We start from the raw sequence: 15,672 nt of genomic DNA, 5'->3' as shown, positions 1-15,672 counted from the left end.
GCTGGGGGTGTGGGCTTTTAGTGTACCTCAGCCCATAGCAGTCTACACCTACAGCAGTTGCAGGCAGCAGAACTCGTCCTCAGGGTATATGAGAATGTGCAACCATTCCTCTGCAGGGGTGGGGCAAAATCGCTGCTGGTGGCTGCCATATTGGCCCAGGTTGCAGGGCAAGATGCAGTCTTGTGTGGGCTAGGCTCTCAAAATGGCGTCTTGTTGTTGTGCCCAGGACTTCAGGGCTTGCGGGACCCAGCATGACCTCTCTTTCTGAAGCAATGCCTTTGTGTGGTTTCCAGGGACTCCCTGTGTTATTCTTGGGGCCTACAAGGGTCATGCAGCTCTCCATTGGCTAGGATTATAGGATTTCATGGTGGGAATGTGGACCACTGGGAATCTCTCACTTACATTTTCCCTGCATTAGGAAGTCTCTCCTGGCTCTTCACTGATCGTGGCTAAGCAGATTGCCTTGCTCCCTGCCTTCTCTTGCTTTAGGTGTTTGTTGCCACTTCTCTGTTGAATTCCAGTGTTATCTCTTGGATGATCTATTCAAAGAGTGATTATCTCTTCACTATTTTGGTTCTTTTAATTAAAGGAGGTAAGAGATGCTTCTAATCAGCCATATTGGCCCCTGTTTTGTTGCACTTTTGACTGATAGAATTTCTAAGCACAGGCATCAGATAAAAATTTAACATTAATGACTTGGATGGTCAGATGACAGAACTTGGGACCAAAAAGCAGTTGGAAATTTAATGGGTACCTACATGCAAGGGAACTAACTGCAGAGAGGCTGAACCCTATTCTCCAAACTGATAATAAACTGCCCAAATTATTAAATTATTGACAAATTCACAATCATGGAAGAGTTCCCCTAGGCACTGGGTTAAAAGAACAGCAGCTGGAAGCCAAATGAATTGAACAAATATATCATGTGCTGCAAAACAAATGGAAAAGAGTTTACTATATACTTTATAGTATAAATATAGAGAAGACAGCTATCTACCACAACATAAAACCAACAACCATTAGAAGAATATAACAGATTTCAGAGTCACCATAATTATTATTTATAATGTCCTATTTTTGAACAAAGTCTCTAAAAAATGCAAAGAAGCAGTAAAGTATAAGCCATGTCAATGAAAAATGGTGGTCAATTGAGACTGACTCCAAATAATTATTGGATTTAGGCGACAACGACTTCAAAGAAGGTATTATAATATGTTCAAAGGCTTAAAAATGCATAAACAAACCCACATAAAATCTAATCAGAAAAATAGAAACTATATAAAAAAGGACAAGCTCTATAGCTGAAAAAATACAGTCACTGTAATGGTAAAATAACTAGATGGGTTTAAAAGTAGTTTACAGACGGCAAGCAGGAAAAAATTAATTAAGTATATAATGCCTGTTCAAATGTTTCATCTATTTTTAAAATTGGGCTATTTTACTTCTTATTTATTTATAAGAGTTCTTTGTACATTCTTGTTCAAGAGTTGGCAAGATCTTAAAGGCCAGAGAGAAATATCTTGGGCTCATTGGCCAAACAATCTGTCATAACTACTCATCTCTGTCACTATAATACACAAGCAATCATATATAATATGTAAACAAATGGGCATGGTTGTATTTCAATAAAACTTTATTTAAACAAACAGATGGTCAGCCAACGTTTGTAATTTTCTGATCCCTTTTCTGAACATAAGGCCTAAGTGAGATATATATACTGCAAATATTATATCCTTTTCTGTGTTTGTTTGCTGTCACTTAAAGAACAAATGTTTTAAATTTTGATGAAGTCTAATCAGTCAGCACAGGCTGCCATAACAAAATACTTAGACTGGGGGCTTAAACAATAGACATTTATTTTCTTATAATTCGGCAGAAACAGGATGCCAGCATGGTCAGTTTCTGAGGTCTCTTCTTTAGGGTTCTGATCTCATCAGGCCAGGGCCCCATCCCCATGACCTTCTATATCCACAGTTACCTCCCCAAAGCCTCATCTTCACATACCAACACATTGGAAGTTAAGGCTCCAACACATAAAATTTAGGGGGCACAAAAATTCAATTCATAACCAACATATAATGTTTTTTGCCTCTCTTATGGTTTGTGGTTCTTGTGTAATGCCTAAGAAATCTTATTTCCCAAATGCAAAAATTTTCTCCTATGTTTACATCTAGAAATTTTGTTTTGTTTTTGCATTTATATCTATGGTACATTTTGAGTTAATTTTCTTTACGATGTGAGTTAAGGGTGGCTGTTATATTTTTCATGTGTATATGCAGTTGTTCCGGTAACATTTGTTGCAGACTCTTTCTATCCTTAGAATTTATTTTAACATTTGTCTAACATCAATTGATCATTTATACTTGTGTCTATTTTTACACCATTTTTTTCTGCTCCTTTGAATTATGTGTCTAACCTTTCACCAATATAACAGTGTTGACTACTGTCGGCTTATGAAAAGTCTTGAAATCATGTCTTGCAAATATTAAAACTTTTTCCTTCCATTCCAAATGGTTTTATTTATTCCAGCTAGTAGTCATATCTATGTAAATCTTAAATGTAGTTTATCAATCCCTACAAAAGTTTCATGGACTATATAGGTCATTTTTTTGAGAATTAATATTTTATTTTTTGTCAATTTATTTGTTTATTCATGTGTGTGTGTATATATATATATATATACATATATATATATATATATATATATTTTTTTTTTTGAGACAGAAATCTTGCTCTGTTTCTCAGGCTGGAGTGCAGTGGCATGATCTTGGCTCACTGCAACTTCCGTTTTTCAGGTTCAAGAGATTCTCATACCTCAGCCTCTGGAGTAGCTGGAGCTACAAGTGTGTGAGCCACCAAGCCCAGTCAATTTTTGTATATTTAGTAGAGATGGGGTTTCATCATGTTGGCCAGGCTAATCTGGAACTCCTGCCCTCAAGTGATCCACCTGCCTCGGTCTCCCAAAGTGCTGGGATTACAGGAGTGAGTCACCATGACTGGCCCATTTATATATTTTTAAAACTTTTATTTTAGCTTCAGCTACATGTGCATGTTTGTTATATAGGTAAACTCATGTCTCGGGGGTTTTTTGTACACATTGTTTTGTCACCCCAGTACTAAGCCTCGTACCCAATAGTTTTTTTTTCTGCTTCTCTTCCTCCTTCCACCTTAACATAGCCCCCAGTGTCTATTGTCCTCCTTTTTTGCATCCATGTGTTCTCATCATTTAGCTTCTGCTTATAAGTGAGAACATGCAACATTTGGTTTTCTGTTCTTGTGTTAGTTTGCTAAGGATAATGGCCTCCAGCTCCATCCATGTTTCTGCAAAGGACATGATCTTGTTCTTTTTTAGAACTGCATAGTATTTCATGGTGTATATGTACCACATTTGCTTTATCCAGTCTACCATTGATGGGCATTTAGGTTGATTCCATGTGTATTAGTCTGTTCTCATGTTCTCATACTGCTAAGAAAGACATACCTGAGACTGGGTAATTTATAAAGGAAAGAGGTTTTTTTTTTTTTTTTTTTTTTTTTTTGAGATGGAGTCTCGCTCTGTCGCCCAGGCTGGAGTGCAGTGGCACAATCTCCACTCACTGCAAGCTCCGCCTCCCAGGTTCACACCATTCTCCTGCCTCAGCCTCCCGAGTAGCTGGGACTACAGGCACCCGCCACCAGGCCTAGCTAATTTTTTGTATTTTTAGTAGAGACGGGGTTTCACTGTGTTAGCCAAGATGGTCTCAATCAGGAAAGAGGTTTAACTGACTCATAATTCCACATGGTTGGGGAGGCCTCACAATCATGGTGGAAGCAAAGGAAGAGCAAAGTCACATCTTAGAAGGTGGCAGGCAAGAGAGAATGACAGCCAAGCAAAAGTGGAAACCCCTTGTAAAACCATCATATCCTATGAGACTTATTCACTACCAAGAGAAAAATATGGGGAAACCACTCCCATGATTTAATTATCTCCCACTGGGACCCTCCCACAAAACAGAATTATGGGAGCTACAATTCAAGATGTGATTTGGATGAGGACAGAGTCAAACCGTATCACCATGTCCTTGCTATTGTGAATAGTGCTGCAATAAATACACATGGGGATGTGTCTTTATGATAGAATAGTTTATATTCCTTTGGGTATGTATTAGTCCATTTTCATACTGCTCTGAAGACATACCCAAGACTGAGTAATTTGTAAAGAAAACTGTGAGATTAGTAAACTAACAGTTCCACATGGCTGGGGAGGCCTCCTAGTCATGGCAGAAGGCAAAGGAGGAGCAAAGGCATGTCTTACATGGTGGCAGGCAAGAGCACGTGTGCAGAGGAGCCTCCCTTTATAAAATGATCAGATCTAGTGAGACTTATTCACTATCACAAGAACTTCATGGGAAAAACCTGCCCCATGATTCAATGACCTCCCACAAGATCCCTCCCATGACATATGGAGATTATGGGAGCTACAATTCAGGATGAGATTTAGGTGGGACACAGCCAAACCATATCAAGGTATATACCCAAGAATGGGATTTCTGGGTCAAATGGTAGTTCTGTTTTACCTCTTTGAGGAATTACCACACTGCTTTCCACAATGGCTGAACTAATTTACACTCCCACCAACAGTGTATACGCGTTCCCTTTTCTCTGCAACCTCACCAGCATCTGTTTTTTTTTTTTTTTTTTTTTTTTTTTTTTGACTTCTTAATGATTGCCATCCTGACTGGTATGAGATGGTATCTCATGGTGGGTTTGATTTGCATTTCTCTAATGATCAATGATATTGAGCTTTTATTTCATATACTTGTATGTCTTCTTTTGAAAAGTGTCTGTTCACGTCCTTTGCTTTTGTGGGCTTTTTGTTTTTGTCCTGTAAGTTTGCGTAAGTTTCTTATAGATTCTGGATATTAGACCTTTGTTGGATGCATAGTTTGCAAATATTTTCTCCCATTCTGTAGGTTGTCTGTTTACTCTGTTGATAGTTTCTTCTTTTGTTGTGCAGAAGCTCTTTAGTTTAATTGGATCCCATTTGTCAATTTTTGCTCTTATTGTATTTGCTTTTGGTGTTTCCATCATGAGTCTCTGCCAGCTCCTATGTCCAGAATGGTGTTGCCTAGGTTATATTCCAGGGTTTTTATAGTTTTGCATGTAAGTCTTTAGTTCGTCTTGAGTTTTTTTTAATGTAGTGTAAGAAAGGGGTCCAGTTTCAATCTTCTGCATATCGTTAGCCAGTTATCCCAGCACCATTTATTGAATAGACAGTCCTTTCCCCATTGCTTGTTTTTGTTAGCTTTGTCAAAGATTAGATGGTTGTGTGTGTGACCTTATTTGTGGATTGTCTATTCTGTTCCATTGGTCAATGTGTCACTTTTGTACCAGTTCCATGCTGTTTTGGCTACTGTAGTCTTGTAGTATAAAGCTGAGTATTATAACGTGATGCCTCTGGCTTTGTTCTTTTTGTTTAGGATTGCCTTGGCTATTTGGGCTCTTTTTTGATTACATATGAATTAATTTTTTTTCTAGTTCTGGGAAGACTATCATTGGTAGTTTAATAGGAATAACAAATTGCTTTGGGCAGCATGGCCAATTTAATAATACTGATTTTTTCCTATCCATGAGCATGCGATGTTTTTGCATTTGTTTGTGTCATCTCTGATTTCTTTGAGTAGTGCTTTGTAATTCTCATTGTAGAAATCTTTCACCTCCCTGGTTAGCTATATTCCTAGGTATTTTATGCTTTTTGTTAATGGGAATGCCTTTCGGATTTGGTTCTCAGCTTGGCTGTTGTTAGTGTATAGGAATGCTAGTGGTTTTTGTATGTTGATTCTGTGACCCTGCTGAAGTTATTTATCAGATTAAGGAGCTTTTGGGCTGAGACACTGGGGTTTTCTAGATACAGAATCATGTCATCTGCAAACAGGAATGGTTTGACTTCCTTTCTTCCTATTTGAATGTCCTGTATTTATTTCTTTTGCTTCATTGCTCTTGCTGGGACTTCCAATACTGTGTTGAATAGGAGTGGTGAGAGAGAGCATCCTTGTTTGTGCCAGTTTTCAAGGGGAATGCTTCCAGCTTTTGCCCATTCTGTATGATGTTGGCTGTGAGCTTCATAGTTGGCTGTTTTCATTTTGAGGTCGCTATTTATCTGTTCAGAGATTCCATTTCTTCCTGATTCAGTCTTGGGAGAATGTATGTGTCCAGGAATTTATCCATTTTTTTCCCAGGTTGTCTAGTTTGTGGGCATACAGGTGTTTATAGAAGTCTCTGATGATTATTTGTATTTCTCTGGGGTCAGTAGTAATATTTCCTTTGTTGTTCCTAATTGTGTTTATTTGAATGTTCTCTAACACTACAAAATCCTTAGAAAATGAATATTTGTTGAATGAATGAAGCTGTTTACTGTTTTATATTTGCAGTTTAGTATTCTTTAACCTGAAGTATCAAAGTAAACTTAGAACCAATATTTGACTATGATATAATGCATTATATTATACTCCCATTAATTATCAAATGAAAGTGCACCACCCCCTAGACAAAATGAAAAAAATAGATCATCTGAGAATTGACAAACTCTTAAAGATTATGTGTGTTTTTGTGAGTTGAACTGCTCAATATTCACTTGAGAAATGTGATAATGATTCCTGCTGCTTCAAATTCACATTTGAATCTCTAGAATCTTCAGAGATTTATCCCCAAAGGCAAAAAATAATATAGTGTGGCTACTATAAAATGACAAGGAATTGACATTTATAAGTGTAAGATGAATAAATTTTTTGTTTGTTTGTTTTGAGACGGAGTCTCACCCTGTCGCCCAGGTTGGAGTGCAGTGACGCGATCTCAGCTCACTGCACCCTCCGCTTCCTGGGTTCAAGCGCTTCTCCTGCCTCAGCCTCCTGAGTAGCTGGGAGTACTGGTGTGCACCATTGAGCCCAGCTAGTTTTTGTATTTTTAGAGATGGGGTTTCACCATGTTGGCCAGGCTGGTCTCGAACTCCTGACCTCATGATCTGCCCACCTTGGCCTCCAAAAGCACTGGGATTACAGGCTTGAGCCACTGCGCCTGGCCAGATGATTAAATTTTTATTTCACAGGGTAAGACTTTGGATTTGTGGGCAAATCTGGTGTAATGAATTTCATTTTTTCAATTTGAGAACACTTTATTCTCTAAAGTTGTGTGTGTACTCACAAGTCACAATTAAGAAACAAGACAGATGTAATCTTGCAATTAGTTAGCAAGTAACTTTAGCTGAATTAAATTAAGTTTCTGCAGTCAATTTAGTGTGAATTAACAGGCATAATTCAATTTACCAAGACTCTTCATTTATCCACCCATAAGAACAGATAGTCACATGGTCTTTTACTGCTGTCTAAACTTGGCACTCAGCCATAATGCTAATATAAATTAACTAACTGTGAGTCTCACTTTGTCACCCAGGCTGGAGTACAATGGTGTGATGTTGGTTTACTGCAACCTCTGCCTTCCAGTTTCAAGTGATTCTCCTGCCTCAGCCTCCAGAGTAGCTGGGATTACGGGCATGCACCACTATGCCCAGATACTTTTTGTATTTTTAGTAGAGATGGGGTTTCACCATGTTGGCCAGGCTGACTTTGAACTCTTGACTTCAAGTGATCCACCCATCTCAGCGTCCCAAAGTGCTAGGATTACAGATGTGAGCCACCATGCCCAGCCCAAGACTCTTTTTTTTTGGAGACAGGGTCTCCCTCTCTCACCAAGGCTAGAGTGTAGTGGTGCAATCATGGCCCACTGCATCCTTGACCTCCCAGGCTCTGGTGATCCTCCCACCTCAGCCTCCTAAGTAACTGAGACTACAGGTGCACACCACCAAGTCCAGCTAATTTTTAGAGATGAGGTTTTGCCATATTGCACAGGTTGGTCTCAAATTTCTGGACTGAAGTGATCTGTCCACCTCAGCCTCTCAAAGTGTTGGGATTACAGATGTGAGCCACCATGCCTGGCCCAACTAGACACTTCAGAGAAAGATAAGGCTGTAAGACCAGAAAGCTTGGAGATGAGGGTCAAGCTGGCCATCAGCAGAGTGTCCTTGGTAAACTTCTTATATTTCTAGGCTGAAACTTTGTTCTTCTGTATATTATGTCTGAAATAATATGATTTGATTCTATAATACTTCAATTTGTTAACACTGTTATATTAGGAAATGATTTGGTTTGACTAAATATCTTAATTATGTTCTGAATATTAATCATACAACATTTTGCATAGTGGTTAAATTGATATTTCAACCTACTTGATATAATAATATTTTAACTGGAAATAATAAAAGTAATCAATGTATACTAGGTGACTTCATTCATAAGCACAACTTGAAATTCCTATTTCTTCCTTGTCCTATGAAGAAAATCATATGTCTCTTTTAAAAAACTAGTGTTGTTTAAGTGGTAAACATTATAAACTATGTAACTAGCTAGGCATCTCTTTTATACATCAGTTGTACATTTCAGAGAACTGAAATGTTAATCTGTTATCTACTGATTTTCAAGTGTACTAGATTTCCTGGTAAATATTCTCCAACTATGCTATAAATGTAATGGTTATACAATTTTATATGAATTACATTATACAATTTTATACAAATTACATTAATAACATAGTTATTATGGAAATTGACTGGATTCAAACTGCATGGGATTCAGATCCGGACTCTACCACTTGCTATGTAACCTTAGGAAAGTTACTTAACATTTTCAAACTTAGTTTCCCTATCTATAAAATGGTAATAATAAAAGTGCTTAATATTATTTTATGGAAATTAAAATAGATATGTCTGTATATATAATGTATATAATATAATAATACATGTTATATATTATATACATATAGATGCAATTCTTAACTCTGAGCCAGTATTTTGATAGGCATTCGGTAAATGTTAGCTAATATTTAAGTGTTCATTAATCTTACATTAATATATTTTAATCATTTTTGTTATATGTACCATACCTTTTATTATTCTTGTAAGTCTTATGTTTTAAAATCTTTCTCTTTAAAGCAACTTTAAGTATATTTCATTAAAAATACAAATTGAAAAGTATATACATTATTTGAAGCAATTTTTTGGTGTTTCTTCTAAAACAGATTTTAAAATATAGAAAGACTCATTACCCACAAATATATAAACAATGAAACTCTAAGGTAAAAGAAAAAGTCTAAACTTTCCTTGAATGATACATCTGTTCATATTAACCTTCATGTATATATTAATGAAGATGAAGCCATCAAATTTATAACATTTTAATGTGCTGTTCTCATCATGGGTTCATTTAGTCAGCAGCTACTCCATCTCATGGATTCCCTGAAGAACGGGAACCGCACTGCTCTGACAGGGTTCATCCTATTGGGCTTAACAGATGATCCAATCCTTCGAGTCACCCTCTTCATTATCATCCTATGCATCTACCTGGTAACCATATCTGGCAATCTCGGCATAATTATTCTTATCAGAATCTCTTCTCATCTCCATCATCCTATGTACATTTTTCTGAGTCACTTGGCTTTTGCTGACATGGCCTATTCATCTTCTGTCACACCTAACATGCTTGTAAACTTCCTGGTGGAGAGAAATACAATCTCCTACCTTGGATGTGCCATCCAGCTTGGTTCAGCGGCTTTCTTTGCGACAGTCGCATGCTTCCTTTTGGCTGCCATGGCCTATGACCACTTTGTGGCAATTTGCAGCCCACTGCTTTATTCAACCAAAATGTTCACACAAGTCAGTGTTCAGCTATTCTTAGTAGCTTACATGGTTGGTTTTCTCATTGCTGTCTCCTATACTACTTCCTTCTATTCTTTACTTTTCTGTGGACCAAATCGAGTAAATCATTTTTTCTGTGATTTTGCTCCCTTACTTGAACTCTCTTGTTCTGGTATCAGTGTCTCCACAGTTGTTCTCTCATTTTCTTCTGGCTCCATCATTATGGTCACTATGTGTGTCATAGCCATCTCCTACATCTATATCCTCATCACCATCCTGAAGATGCGCTCCACCGAGGGCCGCCACAAGGCCTTCTCCACCTGCACCTCCCACCTCACTGCAGTCACTCTGTTCTATGGGACCATTACATTCATTTATGTGATGCCCAATTCCAGCTACTCAACTGACCAGAACAAGGTGGTGTCTGTGTTCTACATGGTGGTGATTCCCATGTTGAACCCCCTGATCTACAGCCTCAGGAACAAGGAGATTAAGGGGGCTCTGAAGAGAGAGCTTGGTAGAAAAATATTATCTTAATGATGACTATTTTTTGTAGAATTTAATATAATGATATCCCATAGATATAATAATAAAAGGAAATTGAGTGCCTGTCGTTAAAATATATGTTTATATGTAGTTAACTAGTACAGAGCTTTTTAGTATATGCAGCTACTGGATTTTCAGACACTAAGTAGTAAATCAGAGGTCCATAGTTAGTTACCTTTAATAATATTAAGTTAAATGTATAATTAACAAAAACAAAATGACAGAATACTTAATATGCTGGAAATTTAAAAAAATGTTATTCACATTTATTTTTCAAAAGTAGTTATTTGCTGTAAGTTGAGGTTACTATACTTTAAAATCATTAAGACTGTGTCCATTTTCAACAGCAGCTTATCCTGAAATGTGTGTGATAACTAGAGTTATGACTAATTCCATTCTGTGAGGAAATGACAAACTGGAACCAGAAAATAAAATTGCTAGGAACATTTTTCTTGCAGTAAGGTTATCTGTTAAGGATGGGCTTTGTGGACCCATAAAATTCTAAACTGTGTTCTTGACCTCTGAATTTGGCCTTGGATATGTGAAGTCTCTAGAAAAGTAAAGGGGAGATGCCCCTGAGTTACCTGTGGAATCCTCCGTCAGGTCAAAAGAGGTGACTTCCTCTGCAGGGATCATCAGTGTTCCTGAACTCCTTAAGGATTGAGGGGAATAAACTCTTGGAGTGATTTGTTCATAGTTAGATCCACAGCCTGCTAAGGATACTTAAGGGAAGTGGACCATTCCATCCCAAATAATCTTAATTTCCCTGTATATGCCAATGACTACCACATTTGTTTCTCTTTCCTCATCCTCTCTTTGGCTCCTAACTTGCTGTCCTGCTGTAATATGCACCTTCATTGAATCAATGTATTATTATTGTTTTTTTGAGACAGGTTCTCACTTTGTTGCCCAGGCTGGAGTGCAGTGGTGCAGTCTCAGCTCACTGCAGCTTTGAGCATTTGGGCTCAAGTGATCCTCCCATCTCAACCTCCTGAGTAACTGGAACCACAGGCATGGGCCATCATGCCTAATTTTTAAATTTTTTTTGTAGAGACAGGGTCTCCTTATGTTGAGCAGGCTGGTTAAACGCCTGGACTTAAGCAATCCTCCTGCTTTGGCCTCCCAGAGTGCTGGAATTACAGGTGTGAGCCACTGTGCCCGGCCCGAATCAATTTACTGATTCAGAAGCCTTATAGTGATTTATTTTTTTTCTTTTCTACACTCCTACACTGCATTACAAATTCTTACACATTCTGAGTCCAATATTTACTTACAGCTTCTCTTCATCTTCATTGTCAGCACTTCGATTTCAAGTTACCACGTCTTACATTTATTTTACAATAGTAGCCCTGGATATCTAATTATTATGTGTCAACTTGGCTTGGCTATGGTGCCCAGTTGTTTGGCCAAACATCAGGATAGATATTGCTGCAAAGGTATTTTTTAGATGCGATTAACACTTAAATCAGTAGCTTTGACTGAAGCAGATTACCCTCTGTAATATGAATGGATCTTTTCTAATCAGTTGAAGGCCTTAAGAGAAAAGAATGAGGATCCTTCAAAGAGAAAGAAATTCTGCCTCTAGACTGCCTTTGGATTCAAGACTGCAGTATCACCTCTTGCTGGAATTTCCAATCTGCTCATCTCCTTTGTGTATTGAGGATTTGCTAGCTACCAAAATAATCACATAAGGGTAATTCTTAATTTCTCTCTCTCTCTCTCTCTCTCTCTCTCTCTCTCACACACACACACACACACACACAGACACAAACACACACACGCCCTTCACATACACAGACACATACACACTCACACATGTATACACACATCCTATTGAATCTGTTTCTCTGAAGAACCTTGACTAATAAACCCTAGCCAGCTTTCTACTTTGTTTCTCACTCTCTTCCAATCCTCAATACGCTAACCATAAATTTAAATAGATTAGTTCAGATCCTGAATATGGCCTTTTTTTTTTTTTTCATCTCTCACCACTCTTCCTCTTGGCCCTAAGCACAAAACTCTAAAAACTAATTATTTGGTCTTGTTTGGTCTTATTTCAAATCCTTAAACGTGTATTTTCTTTGATGCCTCAAGACCCTCTTATGTGCAGTACCTCTAACTGAAACGCATTTCCCCTCTCACCTGGGTAATGCTTACTTATGCTATACATATCAACCTAAATTTTATTTCCCCTCATGTAGGAAGCCCTCTTGGGGCTCCAGATCAAATCAGGTACGATATTTTTCCCCTTTTCCCATGTATCTGATTTTCACACAGTTCCTGGAAAAATAAAAACTCCTCCCGAGCTATATATAACTGTGAGACAGTAAAAATAGAGCTAGCATGTGTATTGTGGGTGTTCCAGAGGGACAGGAGGATTAAAGAGGGACTGAGCAAGTATTCAAAGAAACAATAGCAATAAACTTCCTAAATTTTGTGAAAGACATATAGAGCACAGATTCGGGAAGTTGAGAAGCCTCAAATAGGATACACCCAAGGAAATCCATGCTAATTAAACTTTTGAAAACTAAAAACAGAAAAGCCATTAAAGAACTAGAGAGAAAGAATTTATTCTTATAGTGGAAAACCATTTAGAAAAGACAGAGAGTTTCTCATCTGATACCATAAAAACAAATGGGGGTGGAATATTTTTCTTTTTTTGCATTTTTATTGTATATATTTAAGATGTACAACATGATGTTTTGGTATACAAGTACGTAGTGAAATGATAAATATATTCAAGCAGACTAACGTGTCTATTACCTTACATAGTTATGTGTGTGTGTGTGTGTATGTGTGTGTGTGTGTGGTAGAAGCACCTAAAATGTACTCTCTTAGCATACTTTTAGTATACAATACCCTAACTATAGTCCACATACTATATAGCTGTAGACTTAATTCATCCTACTTAGCTGGAACTTTGTACCTTTTGACCTAGATCTCCGACTTCCCCCACACTTTGCTCCAGTCTACTATTTTTTTCTATCTACTGAACATTTTTTTTCCTACATATAAGTGAGATTATGCAGTATGTTTCTCTATCTTCATTTCACTTAGCATAGCATCATCCAGATTCATCCATGTTGTCGTAAACGAGAGAATCTCCTTGTTTTCTTTTAAGGCTGCGTCATATTCCACTGTGTATATGTACCACAATTTCTTTATCTATTTACCCATCGATGGGCACTTAGGTTATTTCTGTATCTTGGCTATTTTGAATAATGTTGAATGAACATGGGAGTGCAGATATCTCTTTGTCATCCTGATTTCATGTCTTTTGTGAATATACCTAGAAGAAAGATTGCTGAACTATATGGTAGTTCTATTTTAAAATTTTGGAGGAAACTCCACATTGTTTTCATTATAGCTATACCAATTTATCTTCCACCGACAGTGTACAATGGTTCCCTTTTCTTCACACCCTAACCAACACTTGTTACTACTTGTCTTTTTGGTGGTAGCCATACTTTCAGCTGTGAGAAGATATTTCATTGTGTTTTGATTTGCATTTTGCTGAAGGTTAATATTGAACACCTTTTCAAATACATGTTTCAAATATATATTGGGCATTTGCATATTTTCTTTTTGAAAATATCTATTCAGGACTTTTGCCTATTTTTTAAGCCCAGTTATTTGTGCTTTTTGTTGCTATTAAGTTGTGTGAATTATATATTTTAGATCTTAACCCCTTATAATATACATGTTTTGCAAATAGTTTCTCCCAATTCTGTCTTTTCATTTTGTATTCATTGCTGTGCAGATTTTTAGTTTGAAGTAGTCCCAATTTTTTATTTTTGCTTTTGTTGTCTGTGCTTTTGGTGTCAAATCTAAAATTAATTGAGAAAACCAACATCAAGGAGCTTTTTCCCTATGCTTTTCTCTAGGAGTTGTGTAGTTTTAGGTATTTTGTTTAGGTCTTTAATCTATTTTGAGTTGATTTTGTGTATGGTATAAGTAAGCATCCAATATTATCCTTTTGCATATGCATACGCGGTTTTTCCAAAACCATTTATTAAAGACTCTATTCTTTCCCCATTGTGCATTCTTGGTGCCCTTGTGGAAAATTAATTGACTATATATGTTGATTTATTTCTTGTCTTTCCATTTTGTTCCATTGGTCTGTGTGTATGCCAGTACCATACTGTTTTGATCACTTTAACTTTGTAATATAATTTGAAATCAGTAAAAGTGATGTTTCTAGCTTTGTCTTCTTTGCCTAATATTGCTTGAGTTATTTGAACTTTTTTGAGGTTCATAAGAATTTTACGACTTTTTTTCAATTTTTCTAAAAAGATCATTGTAATTTTGACAAATTTTGTTATGTCTATAGTTTGCTTTGGATGGTATCTATATCTGTCAATCCATGAACAAGGATATTTATTTGTTTCTTCTTCAATTTTTTACATCCATTTTAAAATAATTTTTCAGGTATAGATTTTTTACCTTCTTGGATATATTTATTCTTAAGTATTTTATTCTTTTGGTGCTATTTAATATTATAAATGGGATTGTTTTCTTAATTTATTTTCACATAGACCTTTGTTCATATAAAGAAGTACAACTGACTTTTCTATGTTGATTTAGCATCCTGTAACTTTATTTGATTCATTTATTAGTTCTAATGTGTGTGTATGTGTGTGTGTGTGTGTTTGCATGTAGTCTTTAGGATTTCATACAGATATGATAACGTTATCTGCATACAGATACATTGCATCTTTCTGATTTGGATGGCTTTTATTTTTCTTTCATGACTAATTTATTTGGCTAGGGCTTCCAGTACTATGTTGATTAGAAATGGTGAGAGTGTGCATCCTTGTCTTGTTGCTGATTTTAGAGAAAAATATTTCAGCCTTTCACTACTGAGTATGATGCTAGCTGTGGGCTTGTCATACATGACCTTCATTATGTTGAGGTATATTTTTTGATACATATTTTTTTGAGAGTTTTATCATGAAAGGATGTTGAATGTTGTCAGATACTTATCCAGCATTTATTGAGGTGATCATGTGATTCTAATCCTACATTCTGTTAATGTGGTGTATCATATTTATTGTTTTCATATGTTGAACCACCTTTACATCACAGGGATAAATCCCACTTGATCATCATGTGTAATGTGTTGTTGAATTTGTTTACTAGTATTTTATGGAAAATTTTTGCATCTGTATTTATCAGGGATTCGTCTGTAATTTTTTCTTGTAGTGTCTTTGTCCATCCTTGATATCATGGTAATGCTGACTTCACAGAATAATTTTCAAAGTGTTGCTTTCTCTTCAGTGTTTGGGAAGAATTTGAAAAGATTGGCATTAATTATTCTTAAATGTTTGGTAAAATTCATGATCCATTTTATCCTGGATCTTTCTTTCACAGAAGATAGTTCATTACTGATTCAAATTCCAAAC

General features: G+C 36.6%; 1 protein-coding gene across 1 annotated transcript; it reads left to right on the top strand.

Moving 5' to 3' along the window:
- The first annotated feature begins 9,316 nt into the window (after positions 1-9,316).
- LOC104678186 (olfactory receptor 5P2) lies at positions 9,317-10,261 on the top strand. The gene has a single exon (XM_010383420.2). It carries the CDS (start codon positions 9,317-9,319, stop codon positions 10,259-10,261), a length of 945 nt encoding a protein of 314 aa, XP_010381722.2.
- The last annotated feature ends 5,411 nt before the right edge of the window (positions 10,262-15,672 follow it).

The sequence above is a fragment of the Rhinopithecus roxellana genome, chromosome 15 (genome assembly GCF_007565055.1).
Source record: "Rhinopithecus roxellana isolate Shanxi Qingling chromosome 15, ASM756505v1, whole genome shotgun sequence".
Lineage (NCBI taxonomy): Eukaryota > Metazoa > Chordata > Mammalia > Primates > Cercopithecidae > Rhinopithecus > Rhinopithecus roxellana.
The sequence above is the reverse complement of the archived record's forward strand: the minus strand, read 5'-3'. Positions and strand labels throughout refer to the sequence as shown.